General features: G+C 34.1%; 1 protein-coding gene across 3 annotated transcripts in view; it reads left to right on the forward strand.

The window, feature by feature from the left end:
• LOC127862663 (pikachurin-like) overlaps positions 1 to 27,112 on the forward strand; it is a 232,930-nt gene that overhangs the window by 5,969 nt on the left and 199,849 nt on the right. For all 3 annotated transcript variants that reach the window (XR_008040726.1, XR_008040727.1, XM_052401869.1), the window contains exon 2: positions 23,292 to 23,405. Coding sequence is in view for 1 of the 3 variants with exons in the window: in XM_052401869.1 (XP_052257829.1) it covers positions 23,292 to 23,405 (114 nt within the window). In the remaining 2 variants the exon portion in view is untranslated. The remainder of the gene's footprint in view (positions 1 to 23,291; positions 23,406 to 27,112) is intronic.

A 27,112-nucleotide genomic window follows, 5' to 3' on the forward strand; every position in this document is an offset into this window, starting at 1 on the left:
ATTTTGGTCACAAGCACTTTAAAACTAGGTCATTAGAAGAATGTTAAGAAAAACCTAGTTACCATTATTGATAAAAAATTGTTCAGAATGTTTTCTTGACAAGATCTAAGCCGAATTCATGTCTGCCAAGCATCTGTTATGGTCCAGTTTTGATGAAACTTGATCAGTGTTGGTCAAAAACTGGGTCACCAGGTCAAATCTTAGATTGTAACCTCTCTGGAAGCACCATGTAGACTCAATCTTGAGGAAACATTGTTAGGTCATCATTATCCTGACAATGTCAAGGCCCGGTTCAAATTTGGGTAACATGCATTTAAAAACTGGTCACCATACATCATTTCAAACATCTTTTAAATTAACTCATTTCTTTGTGGGTGTGATATTTAACAAGACTATTGTCAAGCAATATTGTCTCCTACCGGTGAAACTCCACCATTGTCAGAATTTGTTTGCCCCCGGTTCGAATGATTGGGGGTACATTGTGTTTGGCCTGTCTGTCTGTCATTCTGTCTGTCTGTCATTCTGTCACTCTGTCATTCTGTCCCAAAACTTTAAACTTGGTCATACTTGTTGCAATATTGAAGATAGCAACTTGATATTTGGCATGCATGTGTATCTCATAAAACTGCACATTTTGAGTGGTGACAGGTCAATGTTTTCCTTCAAGGTCAAAGGTAAAATATATGGCTTCGAAGGGGCACAGTAGGGGGCATAATAAATTGTGTTTCACAAACACAGCTCTCTTTTTTTTTAAATTTTTTTTTCTTATTCCCGCGGATCAAGTGATTGGGTGTATATATTTTTTGGCTTGTCTGTCTGTCATTCTGTCTGTCTGTCTGTCTGTCTGTCATTCTGTCCCAAAACCTTAACCTTGATAAACATTTAGGTTAAAATTTTGCAATAACGTTTGTAATATTGAAGATAGCTGCAACTTGATAATTTGTTATGCATTTGTATCTCATGGAGCTGCACATTTTGAGTGGTGAAAGGTCAAGGTCATCCTTCAAGGTCAAAGGTCAAATATATTGCTTGAAACCGGCGCAATAGGGGGCGTTGTGTTTCTGACAAACACACCTCTTGTTTATATATTTGTTGCCATAGCAACCATAAATTTTTGACGTATGAACAAAATGAAATGACATGCATAATCTCCATATTGCCATCTATGCATGTTTCAAGTTTCATGAAAAAATATGAATAACTTTTAAAGTTATCGAAGGATCCAGAAAAGTGTGAAAGACAGACTGACAGACTGAGTGACTCACAGAGCGCAAACCATAAGTCCCCTCCGGTTTCACCGTTAGGGGACAACAAGCTAGCTCTATCATTAATCAACCTCATCTGCCTAATTACATTATGCAGTGAACATATCACCTCAATTTGTTTGTTATTGTGTTTCTTTAGGTTCAGACATCTGTGATTTGTATGTTTATCTAAATATTTGAGTATTTTAAAGTGCCGTAATAATAATAGTATTTATGGTATCAAACTTCAAAAATGTACGTCATTATCACATAGTCTAATATATGATTCAACTTGTTCTCATCATGTATATTCACATTATTATTATTTGGCATAGCATCAAATATTAATAATTATACTGAAATAAATCTTTTCAACATCCAATTATGAGAACAATTTAATTGCTTACTTTACTGTAAACTCAAGTGTGAGTATGATTGTACTCTACGAATTTCTCATGAGAGCCAAAGAACCTCTTATAACCTTGTTGCTTTTAAAATATCAAATTTGATTGATTAAAGTTGTTGAAAACAATTATATTGTGCTGTACAATATTAAATAACACTTTCTGTAACATTTAAGACTTTTATTTTCATAACAATATGTGACAACCACTCAGTATAAATTTACATGCAACATGAAATAACAAGTCACTATGATGCATTTTGCATGATAATAATGATATAGGTTTGCCTTTTAAATGTGTTTCAATATAGATAAGTGTTACAGCACACTTAATGCAATTGATTCCATTGCCATACAGTCTCCATAAATGGAAGAAAATAGGTTTATAATTGTGCATGCTTTTATTAAAACAATAAATGCAGATTTACGGATGAATATATTTACGCATGCAGGAAGATTACTATCTGGAAACTCATTGGCAAAATAGTTCCTGCAACAATCCTATTCCTGCCATAAAAGGCTCAAGTTTCAGGGGAGATAGCAGTCTTTTTATCTAATTATTATTCCACATAAGACAATATGGCCTCAATCAGAATGCATGTCATGAATCAAACATAATTGATCAGGCTGGATGGAGTGCCAGTTAATATCCCAATGCCATGTGCCTTTTGATCTTTTACTGACCCCCAGGAATTCCTGATGGCTTTCTCCGATTGCTGTCTCCAGGAAGACCATGAATTGTCCATTTTAACACACTATCATTTGAAGTAAGAATGAAACATAATTTTTTATGGAATAAACTATTATCTTGCAGCAGTGCATTTTATGCAGTTTGAGTTTATGTGGACAAAAATGAGTACAGTTGATAACTGCATATTCAAATGCAGCATTTAAAATAATTTTATATTTGCTCAACAACTATTAGCTTGCTTGCACTAATTAAAACCTCCAGAAAAAAACTTGTAAATGCAAGTATATAGTGCTTTGCTGGATGTTGGTGGGTCTGTCAATCGGTCGGTCTGTCAGTAGACCAGTTTGTTTCTGATCCATAACATTTCAGCGAATTGACTGCTTGGCTTGATACTGCACTTGTGCATTTGCCTTGGACAGTAGATGACCCCTATTTAAATTGGGGTCACTAAGTCAAAGGTCAAGAGCACTGTCACAATAAGTGTGAATATCCTTTCTGATCAATAACTCGCCAACAAAATGACCGATAGGCTTCATACTTCACATTTGAATTGACCACAGACAATAGATAACCCCCATTGCAATTGACATCACTAGGTCAAAGGTCAAAGTTACTGTCTCAATAAGTGTGAAAATTGTTTCCGATCAATTGGCTTTCTACTTCCCCTGTGCATTGGCCTTGGAAGAAGATGAACCTTATTGACATTGGGGTCACTAGGTCAAAGGTCAAGGTTACTGTCACAATGAGTGTGAAAATAGTTTCCGATCAAAAACTCATCAACTAATTGACCAATTGGCTGCATACTAACAATATGAATAGGCCATAGATGGAAGATTACCCCTATTGCAATTGGGGTCACTAGGTCAAAGGTCAAGGTCAGTGTCATGCTAAGTGTGAAAATTGTTTTCAATCAATAACTTGTCAACAAATTGACCAATTAGCTTCATATTTAAAATGTACATTGGCATGACTGTAAATTACCCATATTGAATTGGAGGTCACTAGGTCAAAGGTCAAGGTCACTGTCACATTAAGTGTGAAAATCGTTTCCCATCAATAAATCGTCAACTAATTGACCGAAAGGCTTGATACTTGACATGTTAATTTGCCTTGGATAGTAGATGACTCTTGTTGTAACTCTTGTCTAGACTAACAATATGAATAGGCCATAGATGGAAGATTACCCCTATTGCAATTGGGGTCACTAGGTCAAAGGTCAAGGTCAGTGTCATGCTAAGTGTGAAAATTGTTTTCAATCAATAACTTGTCAACAAATTGACCAATTAGCTTCATATTTAAAATGTACATTGGCATGACTGTAAATTACCCATATTGAATTGGAGGTCACTAGGTCAAAGGTCAAGGTCACTGTCACATTAAGTGTGAAAATCGTTTCCCATCAATAAATCGTCAACTAATTGACCGAAAGGCTTGATACTTGACATGTTAATTTGCCTTGGATAGTAGATGACTCTTGTTGTAATTGGGAAAACTAGGTCAAAATTCATGGTCACTATCACAATAAGTGTGAAAATTGTTTCCCATCAACAACTTGTCAAGAAATTGACTGATTGGCTTGATACTTCACATTTGCATTGGCCTTGGACAGTAGATGATCCCTATTCAAATTGGGGGTCACTAGGTCAATGGTCAAGGTCACTGTCACAATAAGTGTGAAAATGTTTCTGATCAATAACTCGTCAACGAATTGACTGATTGATTTAATTCTTCCCACTTGCTTTGCCTTGGACAGAAGATGAACCCAATTTCAATTGGGGTCACTAGGTCAAAGGTCAAGGTCACTGCAACATTTGCTTCATCGATTTTGGTTCAATATGAAATCAAAGGATTGTGTGATACCCTGTTTGGGGGGGGGGTGCATCTGTCTCCAACCTGGAGAACTCTTTTTGTTTAAAGGTTGTCACTTCTGAACAAAAAAGCAAGTCAAGTTCTTTAGTTCAGATTTAACCCAGGAAACTTGCAGAATAACTGAATACAAGAGATCATCAATTAATTTATTCTTTTGAACACTACATCTGTAAAAAAAATCATTATATGCAACATGTAAGAAAACCACCTGAGATCATTTGAAACTATCCAAGCTGTGTTTTTAATAACCTTTGATGCATCACTTGTACTTGTTTTAAATTCCATGGATGAACGACATACGCCATTATGACTGGCCTTTCATCCTTAAACCATAGGAGACACTTGGCATAAAAGCCAGAAAATGCTTGTTCAGAAACCAAAGGCAACTTGTAAAGAAACCAAAAGCAAAGCAATCTCTCCTCCAGTCACAATTGATCATCTTCATTGTGTGGATGATTAAAGAAGTGTTCCAAAAGAAAACCTGGTACATTTATGGAACTGAAAGTTGCTGACAGAAAGTGATTCATTAAACAAAGACTCTTTAGACTTTCATTAAATCCCAGCCTGTCCGTTCCAAGGGCAGGATTTATAATGATGTTTGTTGAATGCAAACACAATGAGTTATGTATTAGAAAGATGTAAAATGCTGTTTCCATTACCTCTACAAGATGCTGGTTGTAAAAGTTAAATACAAATACTGTAAAAAATGAAAAAAACTTTGCAGATATTGTTTCTTATGGACACAGATTGACCAAAATTATACAAATACTGCATTGTTAGGAGTTATTTAATAACTTTTTAGTATTTACAAATTGTATTTTTTCTGCAAACAATAGTTTGTTCTTAGTAGCTCTCAAGTAAGTTTACTAAATTGGCACAAAATGTAAACTAAATTTTATATTTCATTTGCATTTAAGGGGCCTTTTCACTGATTTTGGCATGTTTGAAGTTTTTCATTAAATTTTAATATTGATAAATGAAACATCGCATCCAAAAAGCTCCAGTAAAAAATCAAGAATAAAATTTAAAAAAGAAAAAAAAGTAACCCTCAACAGGGCTCGAACCACTGACCCCTGGAGTCTTGGAGTAAAAGTCTACCATTTAGACCACGCGGCCATTTGTGCTCATACAATGACGGATGTATTTTATACTTAATATAAGCAATCCTTGTAGTTTCACAAAATATAACGACAACAACAGAACTCTCCAAATTATTCAATCGTTTTGAGTTGCAATGCTTTTATAATTTTAAGGTTTTAAAATCATCAAAAGATACATATACTGGCTATTTTAGTGCATGGTAAATGTTTAGTGTTACTGTTTCCTCACAAATAATATATATAAAACAAAAATGTGCGAATCTGAAATAACTTTTTTTAATTTTGTCAATTTACAAAAAATGAAAAGGCACCTTTAATGTCTTAATTTTGTTAGAAAACTTTCAATTAGAAATTGTTGTCACTGTAATGGTTAGGTCAAGATAAAATCAACCAATTCTTGTCTTAAAATATAATGTTCTGATGTTAATAGAAAGAATGATTCAAAAAGATTATTTAAAGTTGCTGTCTTTTGAATGAAATTCTGAAAAAAATCTCAGACTAGAAAAAGCCTCGATATTGCTTTTTCTAGTAATATAATACTGCAAATTTTTGGATCGATTTTGTATTCTCTTGTGCATGTCTTGAATCAGATATTCAGAATCTTTTATTCTTTTGTGCACATGTAATAAATACCTTGAATTCTTCTAGGAATTTTTTGTCTTAATATATTTATTAAATTTTCTGGAAATCATTCTAAAATTTAAAAGTTCACTATCAAATGCAAGATTTGTGTATGCACTTTAGGAAACATGGCATGAGAAGAATTTGCGGTTTTACATTCTCAATGTATTTTGTACCCAGATGGGGGTAAATATTTATTGTTTGCAGTTAATTGGCTCAACCCTGGTGGCATCCCATGCATCAAAGCTGTCTTCATGCACACACTCCGCTGTTGGAATGGAAGCTAGACTGAACCTATAGTTAATCTATTATCTTTAAATAGTTTAAACAAAACAAAAACGAAAATGGATATGACTTGCATTTCCCCAGGCGGTTTTAGCACAGCAGTCTGTGTGTGGACTTCAAAATCAATGTAGCCAAAGCACTTGTTTTTCGGATCAATTAAACCATCTTAACCACAAAAACTGTGAGTTGATTAAATGATCTATAATATGACTGACTCACTTTGAAAACAAACCATAAAAAATCACACAAACATAACAAACATACACAATTTCACTATCAAATCAAATGAAACTTCTAGACACAAGTACTTAAATTATAATCTTCTGCTCTGAAATCGCTGCGACATGACTGAGAGCCACTGTATGTTTTCCTTGTCGATAGTTTTGACCCGTGTTTACTAAGTTTAGGAAGACATAAACCAAATGAGCCTCACTACGGTAAAACGGAGCTTAATACAGTCTGCATGGGCTAATCAGGGAAGAAACTTTCTGCTTTAAAAAAAGATTTGTTTAAAGGTTTCCCTTTCCAGCAAAAATGTCATTCAAGTCAAAAAAGTGCGGTCCTTGAATAACCATATGCTAACTGCACTGGCTAATATGGGACAACACTTTACGTATATGCATTAAGCACAATTTTAACAGAGCTGCTCATGAAATGGTGACATTTGTGTATATATTTCATTGTCACCTTTAGTTTCAGAGTTTCTTCTTATTCTTATTCTTTTGAACAATTCACTGCAATAATGTTCATTATATGCAACATATAATAAAACCACCTGAGATCATTTGAAACTCTGCAAGCAGTATCTCCATAGCCTTTGATGAATTACTTGTTGCCTTTTAAATTCTAGGCATGAAAAACATCTTCAATTATGACTCAGGCCTTTCTTCCTCAAAAATATGACGTACCCTTGAGGTCAAAAGTACATATACGCTAACAGCTAAAAATAGATACGTATATCTGGGCGGTGACAAAATGTTGTCACTGCGGTAATAAATGTTATCACTGCGGTGATATATTTGTAACTACGGTGATATTTTGTCTGACCCAAAGAGTTTATTAGAAAAGAGATAAATCAAACTGACAAATGAAATAATGTCTTGCAAAGCGGCAAATTGGCGAGTAAATAAACCGATAATACAAAGAAAGGTAGCGTCACTTCAAGCTTCACCTAAGTTTATATTCGGCAACGTTGATAATAACGGAAATGGAACTTTTAAAATCTAAAGCATCGGTAGGTGGACATATCGTATTGATTTTATTTTAAACAATTGTTAAATATTTAATTATTTTCTTGAAAAAATCTCGGTCTGTTACGGGGAAATGATTGGTTGAAAATTGACACGAATAAATAAATGTAACAGCAGACATAAAAATATACCAACAGTCATAATTTGTCACCGCTGTGACAAAATTGTTACCGCAGTGACAAAAAAGATATCACAGCATGACAAAATTGTTACAGCAGGGAAAAAAATATATTTTAGCTGTTGGTGTATTTGTACTTTTGACCCAAAGGGTACGGCATACAAAACATAAGGGACACATGGCATAAAAGTCCAAATATGTTCTAAGAATCCTGAAAGGCAAAGCCAGTCAGCCTCTTGAGTCAAAACTGATTCTCTTTATTGTGGGGTTGTTCTGCCTGATGATAAAAGATGTGTTTCAAAAGACAACATGGTACATTTATGGAGCTGAGACTCACTGACAGACAGTGATATATTAAACAAAGACTTTGTACAATGTCATTAACTCCCAGCATGCCCTTTTCTAGGGATGGATTGTGATGTTTGTTAAATGCAAACACTCCAGAGTTATGAATGGGAAGAAGTAAAATGCTGTCTGTCGATTCCTTTTATATGATGCTTGTTGGAAAAGTTAAATACTGTACAATATGGGGAAAAACTGTGTTTTTTTCTAATTGACACTGATTGACCAAAATGATAAAAAACACTGCATTCTTGTGAGTAATTTAATTACAAATTGGTATTATTAAATTGTATTTTTCTGCTAACAATAGTTTTTGATAACTCTCAAGTGAGTATACTAAATTCATACAAAATGCATACTAAAGACTAAATTTCATTTGCATTAAACACATTTGAACATTAAATTACTTGCATGTTATACTATACTTAATAGTTTACAGTTAAATAAAAACATCATTTGCTTTTGCTAAAACTGTGAAAAACTGTTGACATGTATTACATTGTTTGTTGTTGACATTAATTTAATTTGTATGTATTTAAAAAAAACACAAATGAGACTCATTAAATATTGCATTTAGACCATAGACATGTCATAAATACATTTATGCAGCAGATTTATGTAAGTCAAGTATTTAAATTATTTTATGCGAGGAAGAGGATTTTTGCCACTATAACCCATTGTTCACCATTCAAGGTTGAAATAAAAGAAAAACAAAAGAGTTTGTTGTATACAACATTTTGTTTCCATTATTCACAATTGTGGGCTTAACAAACAGATTTTGCTCTGTGGCTTAGATGATAAGTTAATGTCTTTTTAAGGAAACTGTCAATAAGAAATTATGGATCTGTTGCCTTGTGATTGTTATGTCAAGAAAAAATAAAACAATTCTTGGCTTAAAATATAATGTTCTGATGTTATCAGTAAGGGTAATTCAAAAATACTTTTCACTGACTTTTGAATGACATTCTGAAATTAAACTTTGAGACTAGTCAAAAGCCTGGTTATTGCATTTTCGATTAATATTTACTGCACAGTATTTTGATTGTTTTTGGATTCTCCAGTGAATGTCTTGAATCAGATAATAAGGATATGTTGTTCTTTGTGCAAATGTAATGAACACCTTAAATTCTTCTAGGAATTTTGTATATGAATATTGTCATTACAATTTTCTTGGAAATAATTCTAACAAGAGATGTATTTGTCAGAAACACAATGCCCTCTATCATCATAGTGCTGCTTTGGAATAAAATTTCAATATATCATTTGGCAGGTTTAAAAATTATCTACCCTTTAAAGCTTATTACTTCCCTTGGATTGAACTTCTTGAATTTTGACCTCGAAGGATGACCTTGACCTTTCACCACTCAAAATGTGCAGCTTCATGAGATGCACATGCATGCAAAATATCAAGTTGCAAGCTTCAATATTGCAAAAGTTATGGCCAATGTTAAAGTTTTCGGACAGACACACAGACAAACAAACGGACTGACAGTTCAACTGCTATATGCCACCCTACTGGGAGCATAAAAAGTTCAGCTTCCACATGCTAGAGTTGTGTAATACTATGCACTTAAAGAAACATTGCATGAGAAGAAATTGGGGTTTGTCACTCTATATTTGACACACAGATGGGGAATAGATTTATTGATAGTAGTAATTGGCTTTACTATGATGTCATCCCATGCATCATAGCTGTCTTAAAGCAAAAAGATGCTTGACAATTTTTGTACTGAAATAATATTTTTGGAAGGTATTTTTTATCCAGGCAAAATTAAGAACATAAATGTTGGAATTTTCATCATTATTAGGGATGGCATTGAATACCTATAGCGGTATTCGAATATTCGCAAATCCACTCAATCGAGTATTCGCATAAAACGGCTGGTTGGATATAACTTCTTTTACTCAGTTTAGTATCCAGTTAGGATATTTAATATAAATTGACACAGAAATACAATTGAATATACAATTGTTGTGTTGAGAAATAGAAAGAAAATGTAGCTTAATTGTAAAAACAAACTTTGGTAAAGCCTATTTAAGCAAAATATATCAGAAAAGAGTGAAACTTGTTCTGTGTTAACTTCCATTGCTTTGTAAGTTATATCTGTTTGCTGAATACGAGGCTGTTTGTTAACGTTGCTATCAAATAATTGTATCGCTGTCGGCTAATACTATGACCGATACTGTAATCAGGCACAAATAGAAGAGAAAATTTCATGTTATATCATTTTATTTTTATTTGAAATTTTAAAGTAACGATTGCGTGTACATTTTTATAAAGAAACATATCATAAGGCATGCAAAGTACACCAAATATTCAAGAGCAAATATAAAGAAAACATCATGTCATAGAATTTTATTTTGCTTTATAACGTACTTTAATGCCAAAACGACACACTTTTGTCATTTTTTGCGCTGAACCATTGATGCACTTTCTTTGCAAAATCAACAAGCACAATACTAACACAAAGTCGTATTTTTCCAAACGAGAATAATGTCATATGTCGTTGCCTAGCCGACCGATGCCGGTTAGAAATCAAGAAGCCCGTCGTAGGTTACGTAAAGCGAGCCTCGATTTAGCACGGCACGTGCCAAATTTCATATAAACAGAGAAGAAAATCGTCAATGGGTTATTCTGGAATAATTATGGGCGGAGCTTATACACTGAAAGCATGCGCTGTAACTAAACAAAACCAAAACATGCAGATACATTTTCCACCAGCGTAATAATCCGGTATTTTATGAATGAAAGTCGGAGATCTGATCGACAGATCAGCTGGATATGAATATAAATTATGCGCAAATTGAGTAATTCACTCATTTTAATGAGTAAATTCAAATGAAGCCGTTAATTGGCACCCCATTGACAAACAACAGTTCGGGGCCTTTCTTAGAGTGTGTATATTGCATTGCGCAATCAACGCTGATACGGGCCGCGTTATCAGTTTGACCAGGTATGTGTATTAACGTACTAATACACATACCTGGTTTGACACGGAGAACGTCACATCAGACATGTTAATCCCAAGTGATTTCGGAAGCCAATTTGTAAGCGGCTCGCAGGTCATAACATATTAAGGCAATTACGTTTGGAAAAAAAAATGCGAATATGCAAATATCAATTCTGTTATTCGAATACTGACCATTCAATCGAATATTCGAATAATTTTGCCACTTTAATCATTATATTAGGTTTAGAAATGAAGCCTTTAACATTTTGACTATAGTAAGCAAGGTCTTTAATTAATTTTTCATTTTCTAAGAAATTAAACAATACAAAAAATAATGCATCAACATGGTATCTCAGCAGGAAAGTGTGAAGTAATCTTCCTGCTTAGAGAAAAAATTGGAAAATAATGGGATTTTTCTGGGAATAACAAGCAATATGTATTTGTCAGATGGGCCAACCACTGAAAACAAGACCTGAATTATATGAATCTGTATGGTTGTTATTGTTGTATAGGGAGGAAAAAATTCACATTTTCACTTGTCTTGGTGTCATGATGCTGAATATATCTATGAATGGAATGATGCAGCACCACTGCTCCCCTCCAGCTCTGAGACAAATGAGATGGTCAGACTATGAAGTATCCCTAATGAACAGTCACCCATAACCCACGGATGGAGTCATAACATTATTTCTGCAGAAAAAACACAGAGGAAGGTAAACTAACCATGGACTTGACAAGGTGAAAATGCAGAAAATCACCAATTAGGCTTTCTGTGACTTTTGAACATGTTCAGAGTTAATGCTCAGATAACTGTTTCTTGGTTTGAACACCATAGAATTACACTGAGGTTGCTATGGTTTCAGATGCAACGGATTATTAGGAACAGCAAAAATAATTATGTACTATGCAGCTGGCCCAGTTTGTTGACCATACTGCCTTCACCATTCTGATCACTTTGGTTACATGTATCTTTTAAGTTACTATTTTAGTGTTTTATTAACTCTGTTCAGAATTCATATTCTACAGGTAAAATACCACCAGTGTAAAGTAAACTAAACTGGCATATTTTACTTGTCATATGGCTTTTCTGATTTTATGCTACCATTTTACAAAGAATCCATATTTAAGCTGTACATTTAAATATTTAAATTTAATTCTGAATAGATTGCTTCAAAGTTAAAATTGTGATGAATACAGGTATTATTTCAATTTTAAAGTGATATTATGGGCATCTAACAGTTTATAGGTGTCTATGGCAACCGTTGTTTATTTTTGGTGTTTTCACTTCATATTCACTTATATTTGTTAATGCAGCGCCAACATACTCAAACAATATCCCGAAGAGAGAAAAAAAATGCATTTGAATATCAACCGTTCTTTCGTTTGACAACTGATCAGGCATGTACGATGTGAACCTAAATTTAGTTTTAGTGCAGATTCCTTCATACGACACAACGACACTATTTTGTTTTATGGATCATTTCGGCTTAGAGGACTCACCAATCACGTAAAATATCGAATATAATATTTATTTTTATAAACAACTGGAAGCAAGATGAGTTGCAGATATTGGTCAGTAACCATATTTTAACTAACTCTTTACCTGTTAATTCTTTTCAGAAAGTGAAAAATGCCCATAATATCACTTTAAAACTAGCACAGAATAGACTGCATGGTTGCAGTGATGTTGTGTATAAATGCCATTGTGCTGAAGACTTCAAAATGCAGAGGGGTTGTGGTTGATGGCTATGGGGTGTTGGCAGTCATCTTGTGATGCCATATATGGACATGGTCATGATGGGGATGCTGATAAGCTGCAGAACTCAGAATGCCGGACACTGGTGTGATGGCCATGAAAATTGTTGTCACTGTTTACTCAACTGTCCATGCTTTCCAGAATTTAAGACTCCTAAAGCTTGAGGTATGATGTGAGTGGCTTAGAAATGGAAACACAAGCTGTTCAGAGATTATTTACTAATGAGCTTGAAAGGCTTGGACGATATGAAAACAGGTTTTTCAGCACATTTGTTTTGTCTGCACAATGTCCCCCCCCCCCTGAAGATTGTGTGACAAATGAGACTGTAAGATATAATGAACTCCTAGAAGATGAGACAGTAGCCTGTCTACAGTGATACCATCACTTCTTGGTATCATGGGAAAGCTTATATAATAATAACTGAATATAATGGCCTCATAGATCATTGGGAAAGATATTTATCAATGCCTTCGAAAGGATTAATGGTCTTCTAGTCTGAGTGACATTTTCGTAATTTCTATGCTTTTGTATTGAGTTTGAAGACATCCTTCTCTGTAAAAATTTGTAATAAGGTGATTATGTTGTTTATTGTTTAAAGTGTAAAATAATGTATAGAATTACACATAAATTAATTAAATTTACGGGAATATGTTTCTTAAAATGAAGCATAGTTTTGTCTCATGGAGCACTGAATAATCACTACATGTTGTTTTACTGGATTGTGAAATGTATGTAATGTAGGCATAGCAACAAACCCTTGGATAAAAAACTTTCATAAAAATTTGATGGAAGAAAGAATATTTATTGAAAACCACATGTTTTCTTGGCACCCAAAATTAAACAAACACCCTTTTTTCAATATAAATCTTCAGACTGCAAACAAACTGGTCCCATTGAGGCAGATTCACTCCAATCTTTATCAGATGAGATTTTTTAAGTGGATTGTTGATGCAGACATAAGGGCAGTGACCAAACGGAGGCTTGAGCACTTAATTCTTAAGGTCGCCATGGCAACCAGGATGTCACGGGTTTGAACCCCACTGTGGGAGTGTTCTTTAGGTCTACCCCGGAGACACTAAGGACTGGTTGTTGTCCCAGGAAATGGACTTGAGAGTGTTTCAAATTAACCTTAGATGTCTATGCAATCAAGCTAAATTAAATTATTTTGAAGTAATTCTTTGTTGTTAATTTAACAGACTGACATGAAAAAAATACTGTAATATCCTTTTCGAAGAAGAGGGGGTATATTGTTTTGCACATGTTGGTCGGTCCGTCCACCAGATGGTTTCCGGATGATAGCTCAAGAACGCTTAGGCCTAGGATCATGAAACTTCATAGGTACATTGATCATGACTGGCAGATGACCCCTCTTTTAATTTACAGGTCACTAGGTCAAAGGTCAAGGTCACAGTGACTTGAAACAGTAAAGTGGTTTCTGGATGATAACTCATGCTTAAGCCTAGGATCATGAAACTTCGTAGGAACATTGATCATGACTGGCAGATGACCCCTATTGATTGTCAGGTCACTAAGTCAAAGGTCAAGGTCACAGTTACTCGAAACAGTAAAATGGTTTCCGGATGATAATTCAAGAATGCTCATGCCTAGGATCATGAAACTTGATAGGTACATTGATAATGACTGGCAGATGACCCCTATTGATTTTCAGGTCACTTGGTCAAAGTTCAATGTCACAGTGACTCGAAATAGTAAAATAGTTTCCGGATGAAAACTCAAGAATGCTTACGGCTAGGATCATGAAACTTCATAGGTTCATTGATCATGACTGGCAGATGACCCCTATTCATTTTCAGGTCACTAGGTCAAAGGTCAAGTGCACAGTGACTCGAAACAGTAAAATGGTTTCCTGATGATAACTCAATAATAATTAGGCCTAGGATCATGAAACTTCATAGGGACATTGATCATAACTCAATGACCCCTATTGATTTTCAGGTCACTAGGTCAAATGTCAAGGTCACAGTGACACAAAACGTATTCACACAATGGCTGCCACTACAACTGACAGCCCATATGGGGGGCATGCATGTTTAACAAACAGCCCCTGTTTTTATTCATAGGCATGCCACTTATATTGAAAAAAAAATCCATCTCAAGTTTTGTGGATTTCCAACCTTGTAAAAAAACATGAATTTGCATTGGTCATTTTCCAATGCGTTTTTGTTCAATAATTGGATCAGTCAACACATGAAATCAACAACAATTAATATCCGAGGAATAATAATGATTTAACCCTTTACCACTTAGATACTTATTTAATCCACTACGACTTAGATATGTATTTAACCTTTTACCACTAAGATAGGTATTTAACCCTTTACAACTTAGATACGTATTTAACCTTTAACCACTTAGATACATATTTAACCCTTTACCACTTAGATACGTGTTTAACCTTTAACCACTTAGATACATTTTTAACCCTAACCACTTAAAAACGTATCTAACCCTTAACCACTTAGATAAGTATTTAACCTTTTACCACTTAGATATGTGTGGAACCTTTTAACACTTAGATATGTATTTAACCTTTAACCACTTAGATACGTATTTAACCCTTTACCACTTAGATACGTATTTAACCCTTTACCATTTAGATAGGTATTTAACCTTTTACCACTTTGATACGTATTTAACCTTTTACCACTTAAACCTTTTACCACTTAGATATGTATTTAACCCTTTACCACTTATATAGGTATTTAACCTTTTACCACTTAGATACATATTCAACCTTTTTACCACTTAGATACGTATTTAACCTTTTACCATTTAGATACATATTTAACCCTTTACCACTTAGATAGGTATTTAACCTTTTACCACTTAGATACGTATTAAACCTTTTACCACTTAGATATGTATTTAACCTTTTACCACTTAGATATGTATTTAACCCTTCACCACGTAGATATGTATTTAACCTTTTACCACTTAGATACATATTTAACCTTTTTACCACTTAGATACGTTAGCCGTTTATCACTTAGATACGTATTTAACCCTTTACCACTTAGATACGTATTTAACAGTAACATTTTTAATGCTTTAGCATGGCTTGTGTCCTGCATCACCCTCAGCTTTTTCATAATTTATTTACTACTGTTTTCAAATAGCAATCATGAGGCATAAAGCCGTCATCAGCATTCTGAATAGCAGGACTAATTGGATGCATTAAATGGAAGAGCTACATCCAATTGTACAAGCCCACACTTACCTATGCTAATTCCAACTTAATGAGATATGTGCTGCTACTTGTGAAATACAAAATACCTGATTCCAATTTGGCATGCAAGGATGTCCAATTTAAATGAAAGCGGATTTTCTTTTGGTGATGGAAATGAAAAGGCCAATGAAATGGTAATATTAGGTTTAAAATTGTTATCGGACCTCACTATGTTGATATTTAAAATTTGATTTCAACAACAATCACGAAAATATATAAACATACCTTTGGATGCTTTTAGTTGGTTTTTATTTAACCTTTTTGCATGCTATATTCCTGAATCATAAAAAATAGTCTTTCCATCATTTGATCTATCAACAAAGATGTTTTGAATTTCATTACGCTCATCCCATTAACTTGAATGATACTACATAAGTTTATTCAAAATAAGTCATTGTGAAGGGTTCTGTGTTGAAGTGGACATTCCTGATACAAGAGATTAAGGCAGCAAAAGCGTGATAGAGCATAAAATTAAAAAAAAATAAACATAATTAATATGGTTATTAATAACAGTATACCAATTGTTTATATGTGCATGTTTAACTGCTTTCTAAAATATATATTATAAAGTGCTAGGGAATTAAAGCGCTTTATAATAAACCAATTATTAAGTTTATTGGAAAAGTTTGGCATATTTTTTGGGGAATTTTGGTACAATGTAGGGAAAAAATGTTTCTATTTGCCATTGGGGAAACAGCCTTTTTTTGTCTCTTTGCAATTGGGAACAACTCTGGTAAGAGGCTTCATTTTCATGGACAAAATCACTGGCAACTTAAAATGCACCAAAAGCCTGGAACCCAACTTTGTCATTGGCCTCATAATGACACATTGATGAGGAGATTGGACTATTCTGGAATTGTCAGTGAGGAAAACTTATCACAAGTTGTCAGGCTTTTGTAATTAAGGTTTAACACGCCTTTCTTGTGTGGAGCAATGGTACAGCTGCGTGATGATGCATATTTAAAATAATTTACAGAATTTCTGTTCTTTTCTGTTTCCAGACTCTCTATTTTCATGTTTTGGTACTTTTTTTTTCAATTTAAAATTTCATATGTTCTAAAATTGTATTTGTGAAAGTCATTTATTTATCATGGCACACCCATGTTTTCTAAATAACAAACTGATGTTCTCAAAATAATATCTGTGTTTTTTTTCTGTCTTTTATTAACGCAACTGTATGCACAGGGGTCGACCGACAAAGCGACTGAGGTGAAAATTTTGCCCACGGGAGTAATCTTTGCTTTTTTAAAACAGCAGAGAGAAAAAACTTTGCCCTCATTTTGGAGTAAATCCATTGCAAACTATAGATAACAAGTGTATGTTCCCAGTAGGTAGCGACTTAGCATAGGATATTCAAGTGCAAGATACCTGTCAATGTCGCTGGTGAGTCTAAATACTCTGCCCGCTGTAACTGACCTGGTTCAATCAGATTCGCCAATACAGCGCCTCATTGTTAATATCGCTGATTAGCTAATAGATTGCTGACTCTCCAATCAGATCTGTGATAACATACCACATAATTGGTCTTCTGAATCTTCATGAAGCATATGCTCTCATCCTGTGTAAATTAAACAATTAAAGAATAATAACTAAAACTGATAAGCTTTGAAGTTCAGGCCGGTTCATTGATTGGTATTGAGTAAAGAGTTTTGTATTTTTATTGTTTACCTACTTTTCGCACTTTCCGGGGACTTCTTTTATTTTAGAAGATAATTATCACGCATTGCGCCTACTTGTTATTTAATTTGTACCGTACAGAAGAAAACGTTCCAATGTTTCCAATGATCAGTTATTGTAAACAAATAACACCATAAGCGTACACATGTACATATTTTTTTAACTTTTGCTATTTTTGTGTTGTTTTCAACATTAATTTAATAGTTATATGATTAGTTGTATATTGGTGATGTGCGTGATTCCACTTCTTAATGTTTTTATGCTCCCCCCAAAATTTTTTGGGGGTAGCATATATTTGCCGCTTCGTCCGTCCGTGTGTCAGCGTGTCCATCCGTCCGTCCGTGCACAATTTTTGTCCGGGCTATTCTCAGCAACTAATGACCGGAATTCAATTAAACTTTATGGGAAGCTTCACTACCAAGAGGAGATTTGCATATTATCAGCCGGTTCTGGTTGGATGATTTTTCACAAAGTTATGGCCCTTTGAAATTTCAATTAACTGTACATATAGTGCAATTTTTGTCCGGGCTATTTCTCAGCAACTAATGACCGGAATTCAATGAAACTTTATGGAAAGCTTCACTACCAACAGGAGATGTGCATATTATCAGCCGGTTATGGTCGGATATTTTTTCACAGAGTTGTGGCCCTTTGAAATTTTCCATTGTACGTATAGTGCAATTCTTGTCCGAGCTATTTCTCAGCAACTTATCACGGGAATTCAATGAAACGTAATGGGAAGCTTCACTACCAACAGAAGATGTGCATATTATCAGCCGGTTATGGTCGGATGATTTTTCACAGAGTTATAGCCCTTTGAAATTTTCTATAAACTTTATATATAGTGCATTTCTTGTCCGGGCTATTTCTCCCCAACTACTGACTGGAATACAATGAAGCTTTATGGGAAGCTCAACTACCTTGAGGAGATGCACATGTTATTAGTGGGTTCTGGTTAGATGATTTATTTAGAGAGTTATGGCCCTTTGAAATTTTTAAGTTGCTAAACCATCCATCGTATTATTTTGTCCAAAGTTTTGCCCCTCAAGACATTTCCTTTTATCTGAATATATAGTGCAATATTGTGACAAAAAAACACTTTAGGGAGCATCACCCGTCTACGACAGTTTCTTGTTCTTTCCAAGATCTTATAAAGTTAAGCACTCTCTATGTGCAATAAAACTTTACAACAATAATCATTGGTACAAAAAATCACATTGTCGCGTCATTTTTAGCCAAACAGCGGTAATGAAAGTTACAGTCTAGTAATTGAAAATAAACAACCATTTATTGTACAGGCTAAAATTTGGTACATTTCCAATATTCAAACTCGAAAATTACTCGAAAAATGTCAACATAATTAGAGCTGTAACGATTTGGTTCGATGCATCAAAAAACCGGTTTAACGCCGCCGATGCGATTTTGATACCAATACGGCCAATTTCGATTCGATTCACTGCAATCCCGATTGATCCGCATTTTAAACCTTACTCTCTAAATCCGTCGTCAAAACTTTCTTGCCATTTGTAATACGTCCTGTGATTGGTCAATAGCCTATATGGCATCCAATGAATAACATGCTGAGCATTACATTAGCCGGTAAAATGGCTTTTCAACCACGTTGAAAGACGCACCGTCAAAATTAAAATCAAAAGTATGAGAACATTTCGGATTTCACGACGGTACTGATGCAACTAAGGCAACTTGCAAAACGTGTTTTGTTGACGTAATACTAAATTTTGTGCATTCTGTAAAGAAGTTTACTGGAAGTTGTTTATATACTTACATGTTTTTTTTCTGTTATACACATGTGATACTTTGTGCATTTTATGTTTTTTAAGAATTACTCAACAGGAAGTTTTGTTCAATAAATATATATTACTTATGAAACAATTTTGCGTTTGTAATTTTATTTTAAAAATTGAACACTTTAAATGTACAACATAATTAGTTAATAACAAATACCAAACATATTAATTCATGCCCTTGACATTAACCAAAATTAAAATAGTTTGCAAAATAAGCAGCAAATAGTTTAATTTGAATCAAATCGAAAATAATCGAATCGCACCATTTGATATCGAAATCGAATCGAATCGAATGATTGGTAAATCTTTACAGCTCTTAACATAATACTGCATAATCTTGAATTTAGGGTCCGAATTTTAATACAATCCAATTGCAAGGATATATATGATAGCAATGAACAGAACGCGTATTTATTTTACAAATGCATATGCCATTGCCAGCTAATTTCAACGAAACACTTGTTTGGAATTACAGTCAGGTGATGAATTTTAACTTGCGCACTGTGACATTATTTGATGTATACATGATAAAGATAATTTTTGGCATTGCAAAAGTGCTATAATTGGAATAAATCATTTGGACTTGATATTGCCGTGACTGCCTACAATATAGCGGCCGATGGCAAAAGTCGTATTAAAAGATAAACAAACGAAAAGAAGCTTATCAATTAATAAATTATTTCTAAGCTTCACTTTACACCTTTCTACCCACTATCAATCTTAACTAAAATTAAAAGAATGATAATCAATTAGTGCAATGTCAATAATGTAACACCTTTCTGCCAATTATCAATTGGAATTAAAATGTGATAATTAATTTGTTTTGTTTTTTATCAGAAACAATGCTATTGTAAGGCAATATGTCAAGCAAATTGTATGTCTATAACGTGTTTGCTAGGTTACTAGTTTTCATTTTCTGCATTCAAACGATATGCACATTTTATTTAATGTGCAAAACAAGTACACTTTTTCGGACTGTTGTTTTTGGATACTGTATTTTTCGTCGATTATAATTAATTTTAGAGGTTCTTTTTAGAAATACTAGAATGATGAATACACATGCGGTGATACGGAAAGTGTGGTTTATTAAAATTGTGGTTATCTCCATCTGTCTGTCGGTCCATCCTGGCCACTATCTCCTCCTACACTGTAAGCACTAGAACCTTGAAACTTACACACATGGTAGCTATGAGCATATGTGCAACCCTGCACTATTAAGAATTTTGATCTGACCACTGGATCAAAAGTTATGGGGGTTGGGGTGGGGCCAGGTCAGAGATTTTCTTTTATTTTTTTTTATTTTATGTACTTTAACATTGGCCATAACTTTTGCAATATTGAAGATAGCAACTTGATATTTGGCATGCATGTGTTTCTCATGGAGCTGCACATTTTGAGTGATGAAAGGTCAAGGTCATCCTTCAAGGTCAAAGGTAAAAAAAAACAACAAATCCAATGGAAGTAATAAGCTTTAAAGGGAGGTAATTAATGAACCTGCCCAATGATATAATTTTTTTTAAAATAAATCAAAGCGGCGCAGTAGGGGGCATTGTGTTCCTGACAAACACATCTCTTGTTTTATATTATTTTACATTAATTTCTCCATTATTACACAGATTTACTTCTGATACTGAACATCTCTTATGACAATACAGTCAATCTCAACTATGCATGGCCCCATTACCAATCCTGGGGCCACCCCTAGGTCAAACATGCGGCGTGGGGATACGCGTTGGCCTCTGCCGCGCCATTTCTAGTTCGAATTGTATTCACCAGAAATTGCAATTGGAAAAACTAAAATCAAAAGTATAATAAGTAAGGGCTTTAGGTGGGTGAGGGCTCTTCATGGGTATATTTCCATGGGTCATGGCAACAATAAACAATACAAACACTAAAGATTATTTTATTTGTATTCATGGGATAAATAATACACATATGAAGTACTTCTAAAAGGTATCAAATGTCGCTTCGCCTTGATCCGTCCTGACTTTTCCCTAATTTCCTGTCAAGAGAGAAGTGCATCTTCCTTAAATTTGAATCTAGGCTGACCTCTGATGCATACGTTTTGTTAGCAGAAAGCTTGTTGGAATTTTAACCAATGCAATTGCCAGGAACAGATATTGTCATCAACATCACTGATTGAATGCCTGTGATTTATAAGTCTGAAGTATCTATTCTTGCAATGGTGCAACAATTATGTCTGTTTTACACTATTTACACAATATGTTATAGTAGATTATTAAAAAAATTGTTCATGCAATTGTAAGTACTTTTTGGTCCCAATTTGTTCTTCATTATCAAATTAGAAATGTGTTGTTTAATTCAAGGTCTGCTTTTTTTAATAATCACTATATGATATAAGTTTGTAAATTCTGTTCTAAATAAAATTCATTTGTGATAATAATGCAAGAATAATCCAAGAGTTTGTTGTTAAAAGTTTTACTGAGATACAACTTGTTCAAATGAACGACAGGCATTTCTTGGGAATTGCCTGAAATGTACTTGTTACAGTACAAAATTACGTGCTCAAAGATTATTTTTTTTTAATATGATAGCAATTTATTTCAGTAATTAGCAATATTGCCTTGAGTCTCTCGATAGTGTTGGCCTATTTTCTTGGATCAGAAGCCATATCAGGCGGAAAAAAGACGTCACCCAATATCACATTTGTTGCTGCATTTAACTGAGCGTATACATTTATTATGTGTAAAGCATAACTTATGTAAGATTAATATGTATGCATTATAGTTTTAATCACCTATAGTTAGTTAAAACTTAATTATCATACAGAAGATTCATAACAAATATTACAGAGATAATAATTACTTGATATATGGCTGTGTTGTGAAGGCATCAGCATAAACCTTATTCACATATTTGTGTGTATTTTATCTGTTTTTCTTTCTGTCTTATTTTTTAATTAATTAACTTTTAAAACCTCTGCTAAAATCTGTAAGATATTGTATGGCAAACTTCAAGACATATATTTAAAGAAATCCCATTAATTGTGCTATTACAATGTATTCTAAATGGAGCTTCTTCATTGTTATATTTCTATTGTAGTATCATATTTATTATTGCCACTTACAAACAGGGCAATACTTGGCAGAACCGATTCATTTTATGATGGAAGGCATATATCCAGCACTGTCAAATGCCTTTTAAACTATTAGCAGAATAAGCTATGGGCTGTCTCTATTGGATTAATTGAAAGCTCATGGATAAACTGCCAATGCTAAAAGCTTGATCAGTTGTCTTTTATAGCCTTATGGATCTTCTTTCAAAGCCTTGATAACTCAGGAGAACAGAGTTGTTAGCAAGCCTCTTCGTTTGAAGCCTGAAAGGATAAGAAGATTTGTTGTCAGTTAATCTGATACCATAGTCAATTATTTATCATGCGACAAGCATATTTGCAGAGACATTCCTGCGCATCGGTGCAGAGTTTCTGTATTATACGTCCAAAGATATGGAATGTTGATTATTTAATAAAAGAATCAATATTGCATATTGTTGGTAAGACAGGCATTAAGACAGTGTAGAGGCATGTAGTCTTGAATTTCTTTACCATTGACAGGGCTTCATGTTTACTAAACTACTTACACATTTCTTACTTAATAATTGATTCAATTGTTAAGAATTTTATAAATGTATGCTTATTAGTAGATTTGGGAACTATACTAAGTGAAAACATACAGCATGATATGCTGTTAGAATAATATAATGAAAGTAAGAACAGAGAATTTAAAGTCTTTGGTACTTTTTCATTGGATCAAAAGAAATTCAAATAAAATACACCAGTTTCAAATTAGGTCTGTTGGAATGTCTGTGATACATAATAAGCTGTGAAATACAATATTTCAGTACAAAATATAAATATAACATTTACATAGGAATTAACAAAAAAAAATTATGACATTTGATAATTTTAGGTGACTGTAGCCACAAGTTCTGTGAACAGAAGTGCCGTGACATCGACCATGGTGGCTACGCCTGTGAATGTTACCATGGCTACAAGCTGGACAACAACGGAATGTCTTGTACAAGTAAGGACGCTCAGAGGTGTTTGCATGTACCAAGTTGTGAAAACAACATGCAGCTATCACAATGATAATGTTTCTAAAATAAAATGCATTTTTAACCAGGTTTTCCGAAGCAAAAAAATGGTTATTTGATTGGCGAATGTCGGCGGGCGGGCGAGCCGTTGGGCTGGCGGGCGGGCAGAACAAGCTTGTCCGGGCCATAACTTTGTCGTTCATTGTGAGATTTTAAAATCATTTGGCACATTTGGTCACCATCATTGGACAGTGTGTCGCGCAAAAGAATTACGTCGATATCTCCAAGGTCAAGGTCGAACTTTGAGTTCAAGGGCAAAAATGGCCATAAATGAGCTTGTCCGGGCCATATCTATGTCATTCATCGTGAGACTTTAAAATCATTTGGCACATTTGTTCACCATCATTGGACAGTGTGTCGCACAAAAGAATTACGTCAATATCTCCAAAGGTTGCCATGGGTATAAATATATTTATTTTGAAACAAAGGGTGTTAATTATAAACATTCAGTTCAGTTTGAGTTGTCTCCCTTTATCAGACTTTTTTTTTTCAAATTGATAACCTGGTTTTGTGACAATTTTGTCCATTGTTCAAGGATAAATTTCTAATATAAATTTGAATTTTTAAGTATGAATCAAGTTCGAAAAGCAGTTTTCATGAATGAATTTTTCTATATTTAAATGCGGTTTTCAAAAAGAATTTTTCTTAAATAAAATGCAGTTTTTGTGGAAGAATATTCTAAAATAATATGCATTTTTGCATTAAGATGCATGAGATGCGTCTGTTAACTTTTTTTCTAACAATTTCTCCATCAAAACACCTTGACACATTTTAAGAAAACTTCACAGGAATGAACCATCTTTCAAACTTGGTGAAGCTTATCCAGTCTGTTGCACATGTAGGTCACCATCAGTGAGCTAAAAAAAGATTTGAAAAAAAGAAAACTTCTGTTTTCAAAAGCCACAATGGTCAGGGCTTTAATATTTGGTGTGTAACATTATCTAGTGCCCCTCTAAGTTTGATCTAAATATGTCCTTGATGTAAAAACTGGCTAGGCCCCAGGAGTCACATGATGTACATGTATATAGACTTATACTGTGAATAAGATTTAGAATCTCATCTATGAAACTGCAAATATCTAGGTTTAATATTTACTGTGTGACATTGTATGGTGGTCCTTTACAAACAATGTTCAAATCATGTCCTTCATGGGGTCAGAATTGGCCTCAGCTTGAGCTTTACTTGTTTTTCGTATGAGTATGTTATAAAAAATAAACAATGTTATAAAAAATAAACAATCTTCTTTTTTGAAACCTCAAGGCGGAGATGTTTGGTATTTTGTATGATGGTCTTCTACCAACTGTGTTTTTTAATCATGCCCCTTTGGTGAAAACTCGCAATGTGCAAGGGTCAAAAGATTATAAAGACTTATATAGTATATAACTTTACAAATCTTCACCTCTAAAACCACTGGGGTCAGGAGTTTGATATCTCGTATTTAACATCGTATGGTGGTTGTCTACAAAGCTTTTTTTCAAATCATGACTCTGGGTTGAATTAGGCCCATCACCAGGTTTCACTTGTTTTTATGCCCCCGAAGGAGCGCATATAGTGATCAGACCGTCCGTCCGTCTGTCTGTCTTTCCATCACACTTTGCATTTAGGTTTCGCATTTAGGTTTTTTTTCGAAAAATGCTCATAACTTCTATGTCGCTTCAGATAGCAACTTGATGTTTAGCGTGCATGTGTCTGTCATGGAGCTGCACATTTTGAGTTATGAAATGCCAAGGTCATCCTTCAAGGTCAAAGATCAAATATATGGCTTCAGAGCGGCGCAAAAGGGGGCATTGTGTTTCTGACAAACACATCTCTTGTTCTTGTATATGTCTATAGAGAAAATCTTAATTTGTATATTATTTAAAACAGCAAGACCAAAAGGTTTGTTATATTGCATTTAGCGTGGTGTGTAGCATCATATTGTTTTCCTCTTCTAAGGTTGGTCAAATCATGCCCCTGGGATAAAAACTAACATAGCCTCAGGGTCACAATATTGATAGATACTTATATGGAAAATAATGAAAATATCTATTTCCTTGAAACAGCAAGGTTTAAATTTTAATATTTTGCATGTGAAATTGCAAGTTGGTCCTCTAAAAAGTTTGTTCAAATCATGACTGTGGGGTCAAATTGGTCCCACACAAGGGTTACTTATTTAAAAAAAAAGTTTATTGTAATTTTTTTATTTTTAATAGTATCTCAGACCTGTTAAGTGTGTGGCAAACAGAGTAAAAAAAACTAGATAAAAACCACAGTTATTTCACAAACATCACAAAATCTACACACCATAGGTTAGTTTCTACATGTCTCAGGTGAGCCTTATAAGGTCTATATTCCCTCTTGTTGCCCGTACTGGTGAAACCGGAGGGGACTTATGGTTTGCGCTATGTCAGTCTGTCCATCAGTCTGTCTGTCACACGTTTTTGGATCCTGCGATAACTTTAAAAGTTCTTTATATTTTTTCATGAAACTTAAAAAATGGATTGATGGCAATATGGAGATTATGCACATCATTTCATTTTGTTCCTACATCAATAATTATGGTTGCTATGGCAACAAATATATATATTTTTTAAATATTCTGACAATGGTAGACTTTCACCGGAACGGGACCATATTGCTTGGCAATCTCTTGTTTATATTGATGCTCCATAATATATTACACCAATATATTATACACATTGCGCATGATGTAATGGACATGGTGTTGACTGTCTGCCTAGCAATCGTGAGGTCACGGGTTCGATCGCCACAGTGGGAGCGTTCTTTAGATCTCCCCCAAAGACACCAAGTACTGGTTCTATGCCCAGGAAACGGACTCGAGAGTGTTTAAAAAAGCATGAGACTTTGGATGCAATTGAACTAAAATAAATAGGTTTAAACTAATACATTTTACCCCAGATGTCATTACAGCGCTTTGAAGAAGTCTCTTTGGACTATCTGCCGGTTTGTCTATTCCAAAACTTAATGTTACCACTCTAACTATCAAACGCATTCAATGACACATGTGATCAATTTAATTGAATGTACTCTAAACATTGAACTGTATTATTTAATTCCTTTTGCATTTGTTTGCATGGAGATTAATTGTGTGGTGCTCTCCTATAAATCACTTGGTTCCTTTGTCTGGTTAAATGAAGTTTGTTTCCTCTGCCGTTTCAGATAGGGCTAATTTCCTGACTCAATGCTTCCTATATGTCAAAGAGACTTGTGTACAGAAACATGTTCCTGGTTGATGACAAATGCTCAGAAATCTTTGAGAGAGAAAACTATTTTTTATTTATTCTTAGAAATTCTTGATTACCTATGCTGCATTTTACCTGAAGTAACACCACACCACAATAAACCTTGTTATCTTCCCTTTTATTGAGGGCATTCATAGGTCACTCAACTTCAACAAGAAATATCTTATAAAAAGATGTTGGGCAAAAATCCTGACTTTAAAATGAAAGTAGAAATTTAACATTTCTAAGTTAATAAATTAAAAACGGATGATTAAGTTTTGTTGTGTAATCTTTTTCTACTTAACACTCGCACATACACCACATTAAAATTGTTTGTTATGAAGTTCACATATATTAAATTACATAAAAGTGTTGGTAAATACAAATTTTACTATGTGAGATCGCATGATATGTTT

Source organism: Dreissena polymorpha, chromosome 16 (genome assembly GCF_020536995.1).
Source record: "Dreissena polymorpha isolate Duluth1 chromosome 16, UMN_Dpol_1.0, whole genome shotgun sequence".
In the NCBI taxonomy this organism is placed as follows: domain Eukaryota; kingdom Metazoa; phylum Mollusca; class Bivalvia; order Myida; family Dreissenidae; genus Dreissena; species Dreissena polymorpha.